Here is a 20,032-nt window from a genome sequence, read left to right on the forward strand (position 1 = left end):
GTGGATTCAAACCCGCCACCTTAGGTGTATGTGGCTGGCACCTTAGCCACTTGAGCCACAGGCGCTGAGCCAGTGTTATACTTTGACTAAACTAAGAACAGATTAGTTAGATAATTAAGGTTGTCTATTAATAGCTATGAGCTACAGAGACTGAATACTCTATTGAAATCCAGATTAATTTTAATAGCTATGAGCTACAGAGACTGAATACTCTATTGAAATCCAGATTAATTTTAATAGCTATGAGCTACAGAGGCTGAATACTCTATTGAAATCCAGATTAATTTTGGCCAGTGTTTTGCCCACCTGGCAGTTAATTTGCCAAACTTAAAATACATGGATTCCTGGGCTTCCCACCTCTAGCTCTCAGAGATACTTAATCCTAGTGTGGGGGTTGCAGAGAGTCCTTTTTCTTACCTATTCATCTGATTCCCACATTTGGGAACCAGAACTAGGCTGTATGAGTGGGGGACAGCTTGGTTTATGATTCTTTTTTCTTGTAAAGATGTTATTGGGAACATATTAGTTACAGTTGTGTTGAACAATTATCTTAGTTATACACAAAAAACAATAGGACTAACCAGAAAAATACCATTTTTGAGGAAATGGGGCCAAGTGGTTTTATATTATTTTGTTATCAATTCTTCAAATACAAATTTTAAAAATTAGTTAGGATTTGGATCTAATGGGGGCCCCGCAAACAGATATTAATCAATTCTAAAGGTAGCCTTTTAGTTCTCACATCAGTAGAATGTAACTAATTTAAGAACTTACCCATAAGATAAGAAGCAGTATTTTGTGGTGAATGAGGGCTATGGGTTGATATCCATGTATGATGGTTTTTGGCTGTATTTCTTCCACTTTTTTATGTAACCTGCCTCACTAAGTCTCTTTACCTGTTCAGATGTGTTTTCTTACATATTGATGTAGGTTTTGGACTTGGAGATTTGTGGTCTTCCCATGATTTTCAGTTTGGGTAAAATATGTAGTCATAGTGCTCTACCCTTATCAGATGCAACTTCTGGCCAGTTTACCCTAACTCCTAGTGGAATAAGAGTGAGCTTGGTTAGCTTGCCACAGGGCCCCCACCCCTTTTTTTTTATTCTAACTGGAGCAAGATTCCTAAGTTTTGGAGACATCTGAGCTAATAATTTTCCTTAAAAGAATGTTTGCCGTATGCATCGTTTTTGCCTGACTAAAATAAGGTTTTTTACTGTATATGAAAAATTTAATACCAATCATTCTAGTATTTGATGAAAAAACAATCTTGTAAGGTAATCAAGGAAAGTTGAATAGAGTATGTGATTAGACTTATATTTTAGAGGTTTTATAATTCATTTTGTTCCTGCAAATCCTCATCCTTTTTTCCCCTTCCCCAGAGGAAATCTTTTCTGATTTACTGGTTGACCAGCTTTTCTTCTCTGTTTCAGGATGCAATTCGAAGTCACAGCGAATCAGGTACTTTTCCTTAGTTCTTTTACAAGTAGTAATGGGATTTTCCTTTTTATTGCTCTGTATCTCTGTCGGCTTATCCATGTGTGGATTCTGTTTGTCTTATCTATTAAGCTTCACCTTCAGCCCTGTCCAGCAGCCCCAACAATCTGAGCCCAACAGGCTGGTCACAGCCTAAAACACCTGTGCCAGCACAAAGAGAGCGGGCACCAGGATCTGGGACCCAGGAGAAGAACAAAATTGTGAGTATGGCCAATAGTACCTCCTGCCAGTTAAGGTTCAGGGAGAAAAGCCTAGATGGAGATTAGATTGTTTTCAACTTATTTTGGGAGAAGATTCTAATAAAATACCTGATGGAGATTATAAATATCAGTTCCATTTTTGGCATGCTTGCATCAGACAACTTGGCAGTTTGCTACAGTTAAAATGTGGCTCGGTGGGTAGGGTTCTGGCCCCATATACTGAGGTTGGCGGGTTTGAACCTGACCCCACCCAAACTGCAGCAAAAAAAAATAGCTGGGTGTTATGGCAGAGACCTGTAGTCCCAGCTACTCGGGAGGCTGAGGCAAAAGAATTGCCTAAGCCCAGGAGTTGGAGGTTGCTGTGATGCCATGGCACTCTACCAAGGGCGATAAAGTGAGACTCTGTCTCTAAACAAAAAGAAAGAAAGAAATTGGAATTATGGTTACTATGTCTTATCTTTAAATGATATGGGAACACATGGGTTTGGGTTGGTCTTTTCATTAATTCATTTGTTATTACGATTCCATAGAGTGTATTAATAATCTCTGCCTGTTTCAGAGGCCTCGTGGACAGAGAGATTCAAGCTATTACTGGGAGATAGAAGCCAGTGAAGTGATGCTTTCCACTCGGATTGGATCAGGCTCCTTTGGAACTGTTTATAAGGGCAAATGGCATGGTAAGTTTGGGGCCCTCCCTTTACTGTAGGGCTCCAGGGAATGCAAGTTTCAGTCTAGAGAGGTTCTAGAGAAAACAGTTTCTCATGGATACTTGATTACATCTAAAGACTGAACTTAATAATATGTATCTCTGAAATTACACAGCATTCCTTTTAGACTCATAGTTTTTTAAATTAACATCATAAAGTTGCCAGGATAATTAGAAATTAGTGAACAAGATTTGACCCCTATAATCAAACATCAGGGGTGCTTCTCCTTATAAACTGATTATAAATGTATTCTGCACATGGGACATGCTTCAAACCTCCTTAAATGAACAAGCATCTGCTGCTATAGAGAGAGCATGGATTCTAGAAGTTTGAAGCTGGAAAAGACCACTAAGGAATTTTGTATCCAAGAAAACTGAGGTCCAGAGAGGGGGTTTTATTTGTGACCAAACATTTGGGCAGATGAAAGCCAGTAACTTCCTAAAATTGCTTCTTTTTGCTCTCCTCTAGAAATAGTTATGGATATCCCCATCAAACAGGGAATTCATAGACTTAATTCTTGAATCTTTATACATAGTATTAGTGCTCTTATTTTAATGGAAACATGCTGTCATTTGGAAGAAAGGTACTATTTAACTTATGTACCTATAGCTTGTGGTTTGGCAACATTCAACATTTTGGCAACATACTTAACATTATCAGGTTGTTATTGACTCTGGGTTTATAACTTTAGCAAATACAGACAGTATTTTCTTGAAAATGCTTTATGTTCCCAAATAATCATCTCTTCTAAAGTTCAGATTATAATAAAGCAAAATCCTAAAGTGCCCAGATGACTATTTCTGCTTTGGGTGTGACTGTAGTTATCTTTATAGGCAAATGGTCAAAGATTCAGCATCAGATGATTGGAAGATTAAAATTCAAGATGTTGAAAACTAAGAAACAGTTTCTTAGTACCTTGTTGCTTTTTGAGACATGGGTTTTTGCCACTTGAAGTTAATCATCTGAAACATTTCTGGTTCTTCATGGGGGATTTGTAAGTTACATGTAGGATGATTCCTTTTTCTTTGAAAATTGCATCTAATAGATTCCGTTGGCCTGCCTCCCAGCTCCCAGAGAAATGATACCATTGCTGAATATTTTAGAAAAGAACAGGAGCATTTTTTTCTTTTTGAGACAACAGTCTCACCTTGTCACCCTCTGTAGAGTGTGGTGATATCACAGCTCATAGCAACCTCAAACTCTTGGGCTTAAGCGATTCTCTTTCCTCAGCTTCCCAAGTAGCTGGGACTACAGGTGCACACCACAATGCCTGGCTATTTTTTGGTTGCAGTTGTCATTGTTGGTTAGCAGGCCCAGGCTGGGATCAAACCTGCTAGCTTTGGTGTATATGGCTGGCACCCTACTCACTGAGCTACAGGTGCCGAGCCAGAACACAGGCATTTTATAGGATAGAGTGCATGTGTCTGAGATAACAGGGCTGCCAGGGATTATAGAAGCAGAGCAGTGGATATTGTGTTTAATGTTTGCACCTGATCATTTTTATGTTACATTTTAAAAGCCTCAGCTAAAAGCCAATAGAGGCAGCTTAAGTTGTATCAAAATTTAATTTTCCTCTGCTTGAGCCCTTTAATTTTGCAGAGCAAGAAGAGTACACAGTATTGCTTATGACCTTCTATTTTCTCTCAATAGTCTGAGCTTTTAAAACTATGGTAAGATGAAAAAAAAAAAAACTATGGTAAGATGTATTTGTTATAGTGTTAGTATGTAGATAATATGTCCTTTTGTTTTTAAGATTCTAGAATTTTGTAATTTAGTCTCAAAAATCAGGACTCAGGAGCAGTAGCCTCCAACATGGGCTCAAGCGATCCTGTTGCCTCAGTTTTTCTGTTCTTAATAGAGACAGGGTTTTGCCTTTGCTCGGGCTGGTCTCAAACTGGTGAGCTCAAGTAATCCACCTCCCTGGCCTCCTAGTGCTAGGATTATAGGAACGAGCCACCATATCTGGCCTTCTTTCTTTTTTCTTTTAAGTAGAGACAGGGTCTCATTCTTTCTAAGATTGCTCTCAGAGTGTTAGGATTATAGGCATGAGTCACCTTGGCCTGATTTTATAATTTTTGAACTCAGCAGCTGTGGAAAGGGTCCTAAAGCAAGTAGAGGCCTCAGATGCATGAACTAAAGCCCACATGTTTAAGTAATGGGGAGTTCCTCAGGCCCAAGCTCAGAAGCTCCTTTTGAATATAGATTTGAGGTCACATTGGTCAACTTTTGCTAATTACATTAGAGGAATGAAGCCAGTCCCAGAGGCTGTCAGAATGATGGCAGCAGGAATAATCACTGACAGCATGAGAAAGTAGAAAGCCCCTCTAGAACAGATCTGCAAACATAAGAACATCATCCTTGGGCCACTTAAATGGGGCCAGCAGCCTGGCGTAACTTACATTAGGAGAGTGCGTCCCAGCTGAGGGGAGTGACTGGGTGTATATTTGTGACTGAGTCAGTCAGAAGGGAAGGAATGGTGTTCATTCTATTCTTTCTGTTTTAGAAAGTAGAGGTGTGTAAATAACTTTAGACAATCCCAAAATGGTTAAAGCAGGAAAATGACTTTATGTTTAAAAAGGTAAAAAACATTTGCTCAGCACCTGTGGCTTAAGTGGCTAAGGCGCCAGCCACATACACCTAAAGGTGGCGGGTTTGAATCCAGCCCGGGCCCGCCAAACAACAACGATGGCTGCAACCAAAAAAAAAAAATAGCCGGGCATTGCGGCGGGCGCCTGTGGTCCCAGCTACTTGGGAGGCTGAGGCAGGAGACTCACTTGAGCCCAGGAGTTGGAGTTTGCTGTGAGCCGTGATGCCGCACTCTACCCAGGGGGACAGCTTGAGGTTCTATCTCAAAAAAAAAAGGTAAAAACATTTACGCTAATGACATGATAATGTTTTTTTTAAAAAAAGGTAAAAACATTGCAAGTTTTTATTTGCCTCTAACTTTGCAAGTAAAGGAAAGAAGTTTTGGTTTGATACGTAGTAACTACTTCATGATCTACCTTCCATAGAATGTTATATAGCCATAAATGTTTTATGTCCTTTAAATGTTACAAGATTGTCGGCTGAAAGGATATTTGAATAATTCCAAAAGGGAAAGATAAAATAATTACTGTACAGTTTTCACTTGTGAAGTGTCAGTTTGAAAAGAGCGAGGGGTTAGCATGAAGCAATATGTGACCACCTACTGAACGGGGTGCTGGGAAGAGCCTAAAGCTGTCCCCCTGGGTAGAGTGCTGTGGCATCAAAGCTCACAGCAACCTCAAACTCCTAGGCTCAAGCGAGTCTCAGGCCTCTGCCTCCCAAGTAGCTGGGACTACCACAACCCCCAGCTATTTTTGGTTGCAGCTGTCATTGTTGTTTGGCAGGCCAAGGTTGATTTGAATCTTTTAAATCAAGCCTATTGCCAGGTGTGGTGGTTCATGTCTGTAATCCTAGCACTCTGGGAGGCCAAGGTGGGTGGATCACCTGAGCTCAGGAGTTCAAGACCAGTCTGAGCAAGAGCAAAACCCCATTTCTACTAAAAACCGAAGAATTAGGTGCAGCACCTGTGGCTCACAGGAGTAGGGCGCCAGCCTCATATACCGGAGGTGGCGGGTTCAAACCTGGCCCTGGCCAAAAACTGCAAAAAAAATAAAAAATAGAAATAGAAAGATTAGCTGAGCATTGTGGCAGGCACCTGTAGGCTGAGGCAAGAGGATTGCTTGAGCCCAAGAGTTTGAGGTTGCTGTGAGCTATGACGTTATAGCACTCTATTCAGGGTGACTCTGTGAGACTCTGTCTCAAGAAAACAACAACAACAACAACAACATCAGACCTGTTAAGGGTCTGTGAGGTGGATAAGGGATAACATCTAACCTATTTAACTTTTTTCAGCCACTTGAATTATTGAGAAATTTGGAGATTTATATGTTTCTTTGGATAAGTGATTCATTGTATTTTCCTTAAAACTACCAGGTCATTTGAAAATTAAGATCATTAAATTGATTGCACTGAGCACATAACTCATTTGCAGGAGACGTCGCAGTAAAGATCCTAAAGGTTGTTGACCCAACCCCAGAGCAGTTCCAGGCCTTCAGGAATGAGGTGGCTGTCTTGCGGTGAGTAGAAAGTTGGCCTGTCCAATCCCTGAATCGTGAAAGGGTTGGGGGAGGGTACTATAACTACAGAGGAAGGAGCTGAGGGTGGTTCCAATGGAGCTGAGATGGAGTTCCAATGGTTGGACAGTCCCTCCCTAGAAGTGAAGGGATGTGTCCTTCCAGTTTATGTGGTTACCACCCCTTTAGAGGAGCCCTTTTTCTTGAAAATACTCCCCTCTGGGTACACCAAACTCAGTCACCCAGGTTCTGTCTCCTGGTTTTGATTTGAGGTAGGGAGAAACGGGTCCTCATTTTACCTTTTTTTCCCAGGTGCACTTCTTGTAGCCAGGTTGCCTTTATCTAAGTTTCAAATCTTTGAGGCATTTTTAGCCTTGAAGGAATAAAGTTCATAGTGGTGGCTTCTACAGAAGAGGGTTCGTGAGCACCACCTAGATCACCAGCTGTCTCGTGCATTTGCTTTTCTGGCCTCTGCACACTGGGCATGTGGGTCGTGTCAAGACCACACAGAATCCAGCATCCATGGGAAAGCAGAGTAGTCTTCTCTAAGCATTTTCTTTTCCTTCCCCAGCAAAACACGGCATGTGAACATTCTGCTCTTCATGGGGTACATGACAAAGGACAACCTGGCGATTGTGACTCAGTGGTGTGAGGGCAGCAGCCTCTACAAACACCTGCACGTCCAGGAGACCAAGTTTCAGATGTTCCAGTTAATTGAAATTGCCCGGCAGACGGCTCAGGGAATGGAGTGAGTAAATGGCCTGCTGACTCTCTCCGGGGTCCAGCGTCAACCTGTCCCTAAATTAAAACCAAGAGCTAGAAAAGCCTTCAGTCCATTAAGTAAACTCAGTGGTGTCTTTGCACAGCTGCAAACAGCTCCGAGCTGGACTAGAGATCAGTTATCAGGACTAATAATTTTCAGACTCCTCACCCAAGCTAGGTTGCCCCCTTGGGTTTCCAGTTCATGCTCCAGCTGCTCCCCTAGATCCACTCTGAGACCTCAGGATACAGTAGGGTCTATAGAAGGCAGACACCTTCTGCTTGGACAGCTGTGGTGGTACCCTGTGCTGAGATGTCTGAGGCATGGCCCATCCAGTGTTCCACATGAGGTTTGACCAGGTGCCACTTTCTGGGTGTTGTCCTTTTAGAGAAGGCTTTTTAAACACTATTAGATAGTGTTCTTCTAGGTTCTGCTTGACATATTCCTTTGTGAAGAGGGTGAACAGGGATGTGTGTGTCCCTCTCCTTTCTCACCCAGGGATGTGCTTCTCAAGCTTTTCCTTGAAGTGTCACCTAAGGTGGAGGGGCAGGAACTCCTTATACCCCCAGATAAAGCTCAGCTTGCAAGCGCTACATAAATTCTCATATTCTGTCTTTAAAATTCATATGGAGGTTTCATTCTCTGTATTTCAAGAAGTAGTCAGTATTATGTTTTAGGAAAAAATTATTGATACACATTTATTGAGGAAAAAATATATTTATATAAATCACATACCATAAAGCTCACCTTTTTAATGTGTACAACTCATTAGTTTTCTAGTATATTCAAAGTTGTGCAGCTATCACCACTACCTAAATTTAGAAAATTTTATCACTCCAAAGGGTCAGGCACCATGGCTCACACCTATATTTCCAGTACTCTGAGAGGCCAAGGTGGGTGGATTTTCTGAGGTCACCAGTTTGAGACCAGCCTGAGCAAGAGTGAGACTCCCATCTCTAAAAACAGCTGGGCTTTGTGGCAGGCACCTGTAGTCCCAGCTACTTAGGAGGCTACAGCAAGAGAATCACTTGAGCCTAAGTTAAGTTGGAGGTTGCTGTGAGCTATGATGCCATGACACTCTACCCAGGGCAACAAAGTGAGACTGTCTCAAAACAAAAAAAAAAAGAATGAAGAAAGAAAATGTTATCACCCCAGAAAGAAACCCTGTACCCATTAGCAGTCACCCCACATGCCTCCCACCTCGTGATAGTCTAATTTCTGTCTCTACGGATTTTGCCTGCTTTGTACGTTTCATATAAATGGAATCCTGTAAGCTATAGTACAGTCATACACAGCATATCATCTCAGTCAACAATAGACTGCATATGGGACAGTGGATTCACATGATTATAATACTATATTTTCATTGTACCATTTCTGTGTTAAGAGACACAAATACTTAGCATTGTGTTGCAGTGCCTACAGTACTCAGCACAGTAGCACACTGTACTAGGAGCAGCAGGCTATACACACAGCCTGGGTGGGCGGCAGGCAGTGCCATCTAGGTTGTACTTGCTATGATGTCAGTATAATGATGAAATTGCTTCATGTCGTATCTCTCAGAAGACAGCTCTATCGTTAAGCAATGCCTGGCTGCCTTACCATGTTTTCAAGGTTAATCCAAGTGGTAGCGTGTGTCATTACTTCATTCCTTTTTGTGGCTGAATAATATTCCACGTGGGTAGACCATATTATTCATTCATCACTTCATGGACATGGGGTTTTCAGAATTACTTGTGTGAGTAAAATTGATGTTTAAAGAAGTGCAAGTATGTTTGTGCTGTGGCCTCCCCTTCAGGTAAGGAGTGATGTGGACCAGACTGAGCAGCAGAAGGCTGGCCAGTCCCTGTGTGTAGCACTGTGCTGGGAGCCAGGCATTCAAGTGGCTTGACTTCTTAGCTACAGTTTGAAACTGCTTTCTACTCATGTCCCTAAAACTGTTTTTAATAGATTTCTTTTCCTTTCACAGCTATTTGCATGCGAAGAACATTATCCACAGAGACATGAAATCCAACAGTATCCTTTGATGGTTGAGTTTCTTTTTAATGCTCAGTTCTAAATTTAGGGAAACAGAAGGGAGCCCTTTTATCACAAGTGGTTCTTGGTGCCCCTCAGGGGGATTATATCGGTATCTTATTTAGGCCTAGAAGAGGAAGAAAGAAAAGTCAGAAAGTTACCTTCTTTAAGAAACAGTTCTGAGGGACCCCTTAGTCCTGGCATGCTCTTCAGCAGCTTCTGTCTCCTTGATGCACTGAGAGTGCTGCCTAGGGAAGGTCCTAAGTTTATCTCCACGAAAGTGATTTGGAAACATTCCCAGGAGAATGGAGATGATAACGTGGTTGGGTTATGCTTGACATAGGTATAACTTTATTACATTGTTTATTACTGATTTAACTTGGGGAGGAATGGGCTTTTGTCTTTTATGTTCATTTCTAGTTTGGCCAAATGTTAGCAATCTTTTCAGAATTACTGCTTAAAATCATCTTTTCTTTACTGTACACAAGTGGTTTCTTTTGAGGTCACTGTTGAAAACTGTCCCTCTCTGTTTCTATGATTTATTTTTATACAAGGGAAAATGAGGGAAGGTGATTTTTGTGTTCTAAAGCATGAAATTTAAGAGTTTTGAATCTGCCACCTTCCTTTACAGCTGAACTTTTTGTTTCTTGGGCAGGGTAAGGCATAGTAATGGTGTTGAATTGGGTTATAGGACGTGGCCTATTTGGGGTTTGTATCTAAGGCATAGAACACCTTTCATTGGTAGTTTTTTGGCAGCCAAACACTATACCATAAAAGCAGACACCACAGGGCAGTGCCTGTGGCTCAAAAGGGTAGGGCGCCAGTCCCATAAGCCAGAGGTAGCAGGTTCAAACCCAGCCCTAGCCAAAAACTGCAAAAAAAAGCAGACACCACAGATTTAAGGAGGTATGAATCCTGGGTGCCAAGAGGTCACAAGTTGAACTTGAACTGCGTAACTTTCCTACCCAAAACCTAGCTGACTTTGATTCTCATTTTGGTTTGGGGGAGGGTGGTTATTTTTTGGATAAGGAATCTCACTCTGAGGCCCCAGCTAAAGTACAGTGGCATCATCATAGTTCATTGCAACCTCAGACTCCTAGGCTCAAGTGATTCTCTTGCCTTAGCCCTGAATAGCTGGGACTACAGGAGCTCACCACTACACCTGGCTAATTTTTCTGTATTTGGTAGAGAAGAGTTTTACTCTTGCTCAGGTTATTCTTGAACCCCTGAGCTCAAGTAGTCCTCCCACTTTGGCCTTCCAGAGTGCTCAGGTGTGAGCCAGTGCACCTGGGCATCTTTGGTTCTCATTTTTAAAGTCACAAAGTGGCACTAATTCTAACGAGAATTTTCTTCAGACATTAGCACTCAGTAAGGGATTTGCTATTTTGTTAACCAATCATGTTGATCAGTCATCAAAACATGCAGAAACAACTATAAGCCGTCAGGCGGCCATGCTCAGCCCTCTGGGGAGCACCTGGGGAAACCTCTATTCTTTGTTTTGGAGTTTCACCTGTATTATGTGGTAAGATCACAGGGGCAGAGACCTGGCACCTAGATGTGGAAGTGGTGGAAACTGGCTTATTTTTTGGCTGGGCTGAAATTTTGATGCAGTGACCAATCCCTGCCTGCTTCTTGGAAGAGGGTCATTTCAAAAGCTTCAGAAACCATAGCAAATTATTCAGTGGAGAATTTGACAGTGGAGAAGAGAGCTGGGACAGAGGGAAGATGGACAGAGTAGTGTTCTAAAGGAAGTTTTTCAAAACTATCTTGACCATTTTTTTGAAACCAGAGTCCTTAACAAGCATTGAGATATATTTCTCCATGAAGGCCTAACGGTGAAAATTGGAGATTTTGGTTTGGCAACAGTAAAGTCACGCTGGAGTGGCTCTCAGCAGGTTGAACAACCCACTGGCTCTATCCTGTGGATGGTAAGGAAGGAACCTGGGCTTCCTCTAGGAGTTTTCTGGTACAGGGCAGCAAAAGGAATGCCCCATGGAAACTTAAAGCATTTCTGTCTGTTCTTCCAGTGTCCAGATGACCCTTGCTGTCAGACAGCCTGGGGCAAAGGTGTATTTCCCCAAGGAAGGTGAAGGTTAGGACCATGCTGAAGCGCAGTGTGGATAGGAGTCAGCAAGCTAGATGACAGAAGTGCTGGGTCCTGGTCAGAGGTCAGGATTCCTGAGGTGGCTTTAGCCAGCCCCTGAGAGTCAAGAGTCCACTGGGGAAGAGGAATGAACTCTTTTAAAACAGATGGAAGGAACAGTCTGGTCCCTGGATATCTGTGGGGCCTGTCACATGGTGGTGAATGCACTTTGTCCCTGTAGGCCCCAGAGGTGATCCGAATGCAAGATAACAACCCATTCAGCTTCCAGTCTGACGTCTACTCCTATGGTATTGTGCTGTATGAGCTGATGACAGGGGAGCTTCCTTACTCCCACATCAACAATCGAGATCAGGTGAGTCCTTAGCTTAAGGACCTAAGTCTGGGCACTTATGGGCCTCCTGCAAACCTTGGCAGCGAGAGTGTTAAAGAGTTGTTACTTTCTGGGCAGCACCTGTGGCTCAGTGAGTAAGGGCGCCAGCCACATATACTGAGGATGGCGGGTTCAAACCCAGCCTGAACTGCAACAAAAAAAGTAGCCAGGCATTGTGGCGGGCGCCTGTAGTCCCAGCTACTCGGGAGGCTGAGGCAGGAGAATCGCCTGAGCCCTAGAGCTGGAGGTTGCTGTGAGCCATGTGATGCCACGGCACTCTACCTAGGGCGATAAAGTGAGACTCTGTCTCTACAAAAAAAAAAAAAGAGTTATTTTCTGTTGTTAATTGCTACATTTGCCCAGATAACTGTCTTTCCTTTAGATCATCTTCATGGTGGGCCGAGGATATGCCTCCCCAGATCTCAGTAAGTTATACAAGAATTGCCCGAAAGCAATGAAGAGGCTGGTAGCTGACTGTGTGAAGAAAGTTAAGGAAGAGAGGCCTCTTTTTCCCCAGGTAAGCCTTAACTGAGGAGTGCTGGAACTGGATTAAAGCAATAAATTTTTTTTTTTTTTTTTTTTTGGGAGACACTCTTGCCCAGGCTGGAGTGCTAGTCTAGCCTGGGGTCAAGTGATCCTCCTGCCTCAATCTCCCAAGAAGCTGGGGCTGCAGGTGCCTACCAGAACACCTGACCAATGTTTTTAGTAGAAACAGGGTCTCACTATATTGCTTAGGCTGGTCTTAAACTCCTGAGCTCAAGCAATCCTCCTGGATTAGCCTACCAGAGTGCTGGGATTACAGGCGTAAGCTACTGTGCTTGGCCAAACTAGAGATTTTTGTTTGTTTGTTTTTTGAGACAGTCTCACTGTGTCACCCTGGGTAGAGTGCTATGCCATCACAGCTCACAGCAACCTCAAACTCCTGGGCTCAGGCTATTCTCTTGCCTCAGCCTCCCAAGTAGCTGGGACTACAGATGCCTGCTACAACACCCGGCCATTTCTTGGTTGTAGTCATTGTTTGGCAGGCCTGGGCTGGATTTGAACCCACTAGCTCTGATGTACGTGACCAGCGCCCTAGCCACTGAACTACAGGCGCCAAGCCCAAACAAGAGTTCTTAATGACAACAATGAAGTGGGAGGTATTTTTGTTTTTATAGGGAGGGGAACCCATGTATCCCACAAATCCCACAATATGGGGAGGTGGTATAAACCTCTGTCTTTGTACTCCTGGGTAAAAGCTACGTGGGGAAAGCACCAAGCCCCAGCAAGTAAGACTGTTTTGGGCCTTGTTTCAGATCCTGTCTTCCATTGAGCTGCTCCAACACTCTCTACCCAAGATTAACCGGAGTGCTTCTGAGCCATCCCTGCACCGGGCAGCCCACACTGAGGATATCAATGCTTGCACGCTGACCACATCCCCAAGACTGCCCATTTTCTAGTGGACTTTGCACCTGCACTCAGGCTGCTGGGGAAGAAGGGATGTCAGCAGGCACCACTCTTTTGCCCTTTCTATGGGGGCAAAGCACCTGTATTCAGAGAAGCTGCTGCTAAGGACCTTCTAGACTGCTCACAGGGCCTTAACTTCACGTTGCCTTCTTTTCTACCCCTTTTGGCCCTGGGAGAAGGAAGCCATTCATGACCCTGGTCTGTCTTGCTCCTTCCCCTCATGCTCCATGCTCAGGGCCCCACTTTCTCCAGATGTACGTGTGGATGTGGATACAATGCTGAGGCAGTACAAAAGCTGGGACCCAGCTCTTGGCTAACAAGTACTTTTAGGGGAAGTAACCTAGCAGGCAGTCCAGCCTTGATGTGGGGACACATGGGACTTTGAAGTTGGCTTGGGACTTTCTTCAGAGGTAGCAGTGCAGCACCAGGCGTTTTGCACATAACGCACCAAGCAGCCCAGGACTGCCGAGATGCCGGCCGCCCACAGGAAACTGCTTTGGTACAATGAAACTTGGGGACACATCTTCCTTCTGCAGCCTCTGAGGTGTCCAGCACATGGGGCTGATTTTCCAGGTGAGGCGCTTGGCCTGCCCTCTCAGGGAGCAGTCTTCCATCATGGAGCAGTCTTCCTTCTATCACGCTGAATTCCGTCTTCCAGGAATGCCCCTATGGGGTGGGGCCGCAGGGCCAGCCTTGTTTCTCTAGTCATCACGTGGATGCTGAGAAACCAGGGACACAGGCTTCCTTGAGGATTTGGGTTTTAATTGTTTTTATTGCGCTTGAAAATACAGTTAGCTGATGGTCCCTCAATTATGATATTTTAATAAAATAAATTAAATTTAGGTCTAATGGCTGTTACCTCCTTTTCAGGTAATACTGAGCTCTGTTCAAGAAGCAGAAGATGGTGGGAGGCCAAGGCAGGTGGATTGCCTGAGCAAGTGTACGCTGTCTCTAAAGCGTAGGTGTTGTGGTGGGTGCCTGTAGTTCCAGCTTCTCAGAAGGCTGAGATAAGATAATCACTTGAGCCCAAGAGTTGGAGGCTGCTGTGAGCTATGACACCACAACACTCTATACCAAGGGCAACAAAGTAAGACTATTCAAAAAAAAAATAAGAACGAACCAGAAAATGGGCTCACAGTCTAGACTAGGAATACATTTTATTTAGTTTGTGTTATTTATAACTCTTTACTGAAGAGTTAAAAACTAAGCAAAAAATACTCTAAACTCAGGATATTAAGTAATGCATTTTATAAAATACTTGGTATCCACAGCTTTTTTCTTTTTTTTTACAAAAATAAATTCAGGTTTGTAACAAGTTTGTTGTGGTTCACAAGGTTGTAATTGCCCTCAATCTTAACCACTGCTAGGCCAGAATCAAAAACTTCCTTGGATGCCATTAAGTTTTTAGAAAATTCCTAAAGCCCAGCTTTACAGATCAGACGAGATGGCTTGAGTATGACACACACTACAGAAGCACATGTGTGTTCTGAGCCCTCAAAGCAATCACCTGGATGGGCAGGGACCCCTCCGCTCCAGACCCCAGCACCAGCCAGACAGGAGGCTGGACTGTCACCACCCAGTACTTCCTGTGAACTTCAAGAATCTCCTAACAGGGAAAAAGATGCACACTTTCACTTTGTTTGCTGCTTTATGGTAACAAGACTACTGCTCTGGCCTGGAGCATTTTGAGAGAACTCAAAAGAATGACTGTCCTTAAAGCCTTCAATAAAGTTTTATGCCACAGCTGTGCAATCCCTTAACATTGTGTGTTTTTAGAAAGCTCTTCATAAATCAAAATTTTGACCACACACTATTTAAATACACTTAGAGAAATCTGCCACTTAGAGGCATCTTTTCATAGAGTTGAAGAATCCTTTGGTAAGAAAAAGCTGGTGCATTAAGGGCAGGGAGAAAAGGATCAAAAAGGTCAAGAGCCGGATTTCTAAAAGGCAGTCACTCAAAACAGTCTGAAAGGTTAGCTAGTCCCCCTGAAGGGGCTTGAAGTATAACTAAGTGTAACTATGAAAATAGCAATTCCATACACTTAATTAGGTTATTTTATGTCCTTCACTCTTCCTGTGCCTGTAGTAATGGAGTGGATGAGACGAAGGTAAGGACGCCCACTCAAATCGGAGCCACACACCACCTCGAGCTGCAGCACAGGGAAGCTCACCTCCTGGCTGGGGAAAGATTTGGCTGGCAGAGCCCAAGATGTAGGGTGACCATCTCCTCTAGGGTTCTGATGACTCCACTCCAGAAAGGTGCATGAAGAGGTCCCCAAGCTCTGTCATGTCAACATCTTCGGTGTTGGGGACATGCCGGCTTTCTCGGTTCTCGATGAAATCCCAGAGCCTCACTGAACTAAAGAACTGCAAAAACAGCCAGCACACCTGCTCAGTCACTGCTAAAGACAACATGAAGGTTTGACTTTTGTCTACGCTGTTTATCTGCTGTCAAAGCTAGTACAGTAGAAAGGGGGCCAAGAACAGTACCTGGAAGTACCTACTATTCAGTGTCCCCAACAGAGATAGCAAAGCCCTTACCCTCACAGTGCCTTCAGAACTGAGCTGTTTCCGAGGTTTCTCAGGCTCCGCTAGCCGCCCGTCAGGATAAGCATGGCGATAAAGGCATTTGCTTCCAAATGGGCAGGTCCCCTTTCCTTGCTCAAAATATTTACAAGGTTTTTTTCTGAAAAGCAGGAGGAAAAGGTCAAGAGGCTGATGGGGTCAAGATGGGCCACTGCCTTCATCCTCACCTGTGTTCCACGTGGGGAGAGGCTAAGTGATTTGTCTCAGGTCACACACAGTTGGGATTCTTACTTCCAAGCGGCCTAACATCCCACAGTTGTCCGGCCTCATACTGGATGTAAACCTGCCCAAGGCTCACTGTGTGGCACCTCCCAGCCCTCAGGAGCTCCTGCACCTTCTGAGCCAGCAGGCAGCACCCCAAGGAGCTCCTCCCAGGCAAGTTTCCCTTCCTCAGGCCAGCGGCACTATATGGTGGCTATAGCTACAGGATACCAGGACTTCACAGTCACAGGGAAAGCGCTGGATTTTAGCTAAAGGTAGGGTCTCAGTCCAATTTTCCTTTGTCCCCACTCTGTAAAGGAGGGCTTCTTTTTTTTTTTTTTTTTTTTTTTTTTGAGACAGAGCCTCAAGCTGTCCCCCTGGGTAGAGTGCCATGGCATCATAGCTCACAGCAACCTGCCTCAGCCTCCCAAGTAGCTGGGACCACAGGCGCCTGCCGCAACGCCCGGCTATTTTTTTTTGGTTGCAGCCATCATCCTTTGGCAGGTCTGGGCTGGATTCGAACCCGCCAGCTCAGGTGTATGTGGCTGGCGCCTTAGTCAGTTGAGCCACAGGCACTGAGCCTAAAGGAGGGCTTCTTAACTGTTCCCATGCTCTGGACCTCAGAAGAGTACTTTTAAATGCATGAAGCACATAGGTCTTAAATATAGTTATCAAAAAGCTCAAAAATTTTCCCCCTATCTCTGAATTCTATCCACTACTCCCTATGTTAACCCTGCTCCTAAGAAAACTCAGAATCAAAAAATTCCCATTTCTTCTTGCTCAAATGATATTTGGCTAATTCAAACATAAATGACCCCCAACTGGAGAAAAAAAGAGATGCTCAAGAAACAAGAGGGCCATCTGAGAGTATTGAAGACGGGGGTGTTGTAGAAATAAAGCCAAAGCACGGCAGGCTCAGGCTGGGCCCAGGGGGCTGGGTGCACGCAGGGGGCAGATGAGGAAGGGGCGGGGGACTTCCAACTCCAGGGTTTTCTGTCTGCTCAGACAAAGGGATGGCTAGAGACAGACTTCACAGCACCTTAAGGAAAGCTCCCTGGTGGCGGCTCTATTCCAGTACAGGAGGTGGGGAAATGACTTCAGCAGAGCAGGTGCAGACTGACATCCCAGCCCAAGGTGCTCAGCACACTTCAAAGGACCATTTCTGACCAGAGTCTGCTGAGCAACAATTCCAGGGTATCCCAGGGCACTTGCTTTTGTGAACTCATCAGGTTAAAAAATTATTCTCTAGGGCCATCCCCTTCCCCAGTAATTGTTATTCTCTCAGCCACATCTGGTCACCAAGGCCAAAAGCCTCCTGTTCACTGGCTAGCTCTCATGCCCAGCAGAGTTGCTTTCCTTTACAACTCACCTTCCCAATCTACCAGTCCTTTGGTCTGCCACACCACTGGAGGATCTGGACACCATCCTCTGCCTTCCTGCCACAGTCATTTCCTAAGTGGGCTCTTCCCACACCACCCATTTCTAACCTTGTCACATACAACAGAGGAGCCTTCTAACCTGTCCTTAAAGACCATGGTCACACTGGGTTTCAAAGCCCCTCAGATTCCAGTCTCATCTTTGTCTCTGTAAGTCCCACCATACCCTCCTACACACCTATTTCAAAATTGTTCAGGAACTGTTCTCCCTGCCCTCATCACAAAACCCTTTTGTGCCCGGGTCCTTCCATCCCTTCACCCCACAGAGGTTCCTCCTGCTTCATGGCCAGGGTCCCTCTACTACCCCAACACCCCCAGCTGCATCCAGGCGCTCTCTGTGGTGACATATGGGCTTGAGCCTCTCTCATGAAGAATGTGCCACCGTGGAAGACCTGTATCATCATAATTGCCCTCTTTTAATTTCTCATGAAATTATGTGGCTCACTACAAAAATTTTGAGACAAACTATGATATGGTCCATATTTCACTTCCAAAAAACAGTCGACGGTGTCTTGACTCACCTGTGAGTTTCACCTTGCTCAGCTTATCAGCATTGCTGGGAGAACTTGATTTGTTTATATCCACGGATTTTATGTTTCTTGACTTTTCCTTTTTTTTTTTTTTTTTTTTGAGACAGAGCCTCAAGCTGTCCCCCTGGGTAGAGTGCCATGGCATCACGCTCACAGCAACCTCCAACTCCTGGGCTCAAGCGAGTCTCCTGCCTCAGCCTCCCAAGTAGCTGGGACCACAGGCGCCCGCCACAACGCCCGGCTATTTTTTGGTTGCAGCCATCATTGTTGTTTGGCGGGCCCGGGCTACATTCGAACCCACTACCTTGGGTGTACATGGCTGGCGCCTTAGCCACTTGAGCCACAGGCGCCAAGCCTGTTTCTTGACTTTTCATAATGATCTGTATCTTAGCAATCTCTGTTACATCCCCTAGTGGTGCTTAGCTCACAGGTGCCTGGGCCACAGTGGTACTCAGTAAATATTTGTGGAAGGCATAAAAACACAGTTACCACAGGAAAGCAAAACCAGGAAAGACCCACACAGCAATAACATGAGAATTTTCAGACTACTCTTCAGCAGGGCACCTGCCTACAAGCTGGCAGCCCTCTGCCTTGCCATGCCTGCCCTCTTGTGGACGCACAGTAAAATTTTTAAGGGAAAATATGGAACCTATGTCACTTACTAACTGACACACAACAAAAGGGACCATTAAAAGAAGGCTATATAGCCAAGAATAGTGGCTCAGGCCTGAGCAAGAGTGAGACCCTGTCTGTAAAAAAGAGCCAGGCGTTGTGGCAGGAGCCTGTAGTCCTAGCTACCAAAAGGAGGCTAAGGCAAGAGAATCATTTTGAGCCAAAGAGTTTGAGGTTGCTGTAGCTATGAAGCCACAGCCCTCTACCAAGGGTGACAAAAGAGTCTGTCTCAAAAAGAAAAAAGAAAAAAGAGAAAGAAAAATAGCAACTCAACTAAGAATATAAAAACTGAGCCAAGATTTGAACTGCTACCCAAGTTTGAATTAAAACAATTTACCTATCTGTTAAATACATCAATACTTTACAGATGACTCTAACAAAATCCACAATCTCTACAATGTTAACATTTATAATGTCAAGGACAAACTAAAATTACTAGACATACGAAGAGTCAAGAAAATATAACCCATTCTTTTTTTTTTTTTTTGAGACAGAGTCTTACTTTATCCTCCTGGGTAGAGTGCTGTAACATCACAGCTCACAGCAATCTCCAACTCCAGGGCTTAGGCAATTCTCTTGCCTCAGCCTCCCAAGCAGCTGGGACTACAGGTGCCCACCACAACATCCCGCTATTTTTTGTTGCACTTTGGCTAGGTTCAAACCCACCACCCTCAGTATATGAGGCCGGCACCCTACTCACTGAGCCACAGGCACTGCCCTCATATAACCCATTCTTAAGACAACAGAGACCAACTTCAAGACAGTAAGGATTACAAAACAGCTGTTATAATTATTAAAATATATTTAAGGAGATGAACAAAGAAAGAAAAAAGATCGAAAAAAATGAAGAGCCCAAGACTCAAAGGATAATAACAAAAAGTCCACACATGTGAAATTAGAGTACTAGCAGGAAAAGAAAAAACAGCAGGAAAAAAATTTGATGAAACAATGACCAAAATTCCCCTAAATTTAGTGAATGACATAAATTTAGAGAATGAATATTGAACAGTGTAATATACAGAAAACCACTTCAAAGCAAAATGTGAAAATTCTGAAAACTAAGATAAAATCTGGATAGCAACTCAAGAAAAATGACACATTACAACTAGAATCACCCCAGACTTCTCATCAGAGACTGGAGTGGCTAGATTACTGTTAGAGGGCATTTGCAAAGCACTGAAAGAAGGAAAAGACCCTGTTAACTCGGAATTCTATTGAAAGAGAGGCTAAGATGGAAATAGGGAGACCAATTAGACCAATAGATTCAATGAAAATATTCTTCAAGAATGGAAGTCTTGGCTTGGTGGCTAAGGCACCAGCCACGTACACCCAAGGTGGTGGGTTCAAATTCAGCCCGGGCCCGCCAAACAACAATGACGGCTGCAACCAAAAAATAGCCAGGCGTTGTGGC

At 44.1% G+C, this 20,032-nt stretch overlaps 2 protein-coding genes across 5 annotated transcripts in view; one reads left to right on the forward strand and one right to left on the reverse strand.

The window, feature by feature from the left end:
- RAF1 (Raf-1 proto-oncogene, serine/threonine kinase) overlaps window positions 1-14,039 on the forward strand; it is an 81,409-nt gene extending 67,370 nt beyond the window's left edge. For all 3 annotated transcript variants that reach the window (XM_012809233.2, XM_023516979.1, XM_023516980.1), the window contains 10 exons: window positions 1,431-1,458; window positions 1,567-1,694; window positions 2,254-2,371; window positions 6,417-6,501; window positions 7,070-7,246; window positions 9,228-9,274; window positions 11,084-11,202; window positions 11,599-11,730; window positions 12,131-12,265; window positions 13,044-14,039. In XM_012809233.2, coding sequence (XP_012664687.1) covers window positions 1,431-1,458; window positions 1,567-1,694; window positions 2,254-2,371; window positions 6,417-6,501; window positions 7,070-7,246; window positions 9,228-9,274; window positions 11,084-11,202; window positions 11,599-11,730; window positions 12,131-12,265; window positions 13,044-13,187 — 1,113 coding nt within the window. In that variant the 3' untranslated portion in view covers window positions 13,188-14,039. The remainder of the gene's footprint in view (window positions 1-1,430; window positions 1,459-1,566; window positions 1,695-2,253; window positions 2,372-6,416; window positions 6,502-7,069; window positions 7,247-9,227; window positions 9,275-11,083; window positions 11,203-11,598; window positions 11,731-12,130; window positions 12,266-13,043) is intronic.
- Window positions 14,040-15,238: 1,199 nt separating this feature from the next.
- Window positions 15,239-20,032, reverse strand: part of MKRN2 (makorin ring finger protein 2) — a 38,810-nt gene continuing 34,016 nt past the window's right edge. For both annotated transcript variants that reach the window (XM_003796237.3, XM_023516981.1), the window contains exons 7-8: window positions 15,738-15,882; window positions 15,239-15,563 (exon numbers count right to left, since the gene is read on the reverse strand). In XM_003796237.3, the coding sequence (XP_003796285.1) occupies window positions 15,426-15,563; window positions 15,738-15,882 (283 nt within the window). In that variant the 3' untranslated portion in view covers window positions 15,239-15,425. The remainder of the gene's footprint in view (window positions 15,564-15,737; window positions 15,883-20,032) is intronic.

Source organism: Otolemur garnettii, unplaced genomic scaffold, assembly GCF_000181295.1.
Source record: "Otolemur garnettii isolate 467f Iridium unplaced genomic scaffold, OtoGar3 scaffold00101, whole genome shotgun sequence".
In the NCBI taxonomy this organism is placed as follows: domain Eukaryota; kingdom Metazoa; phylum Chordata; class Mammalia; order Primates; family Galagidae; genus Otolemur; species Otolemur garnettii.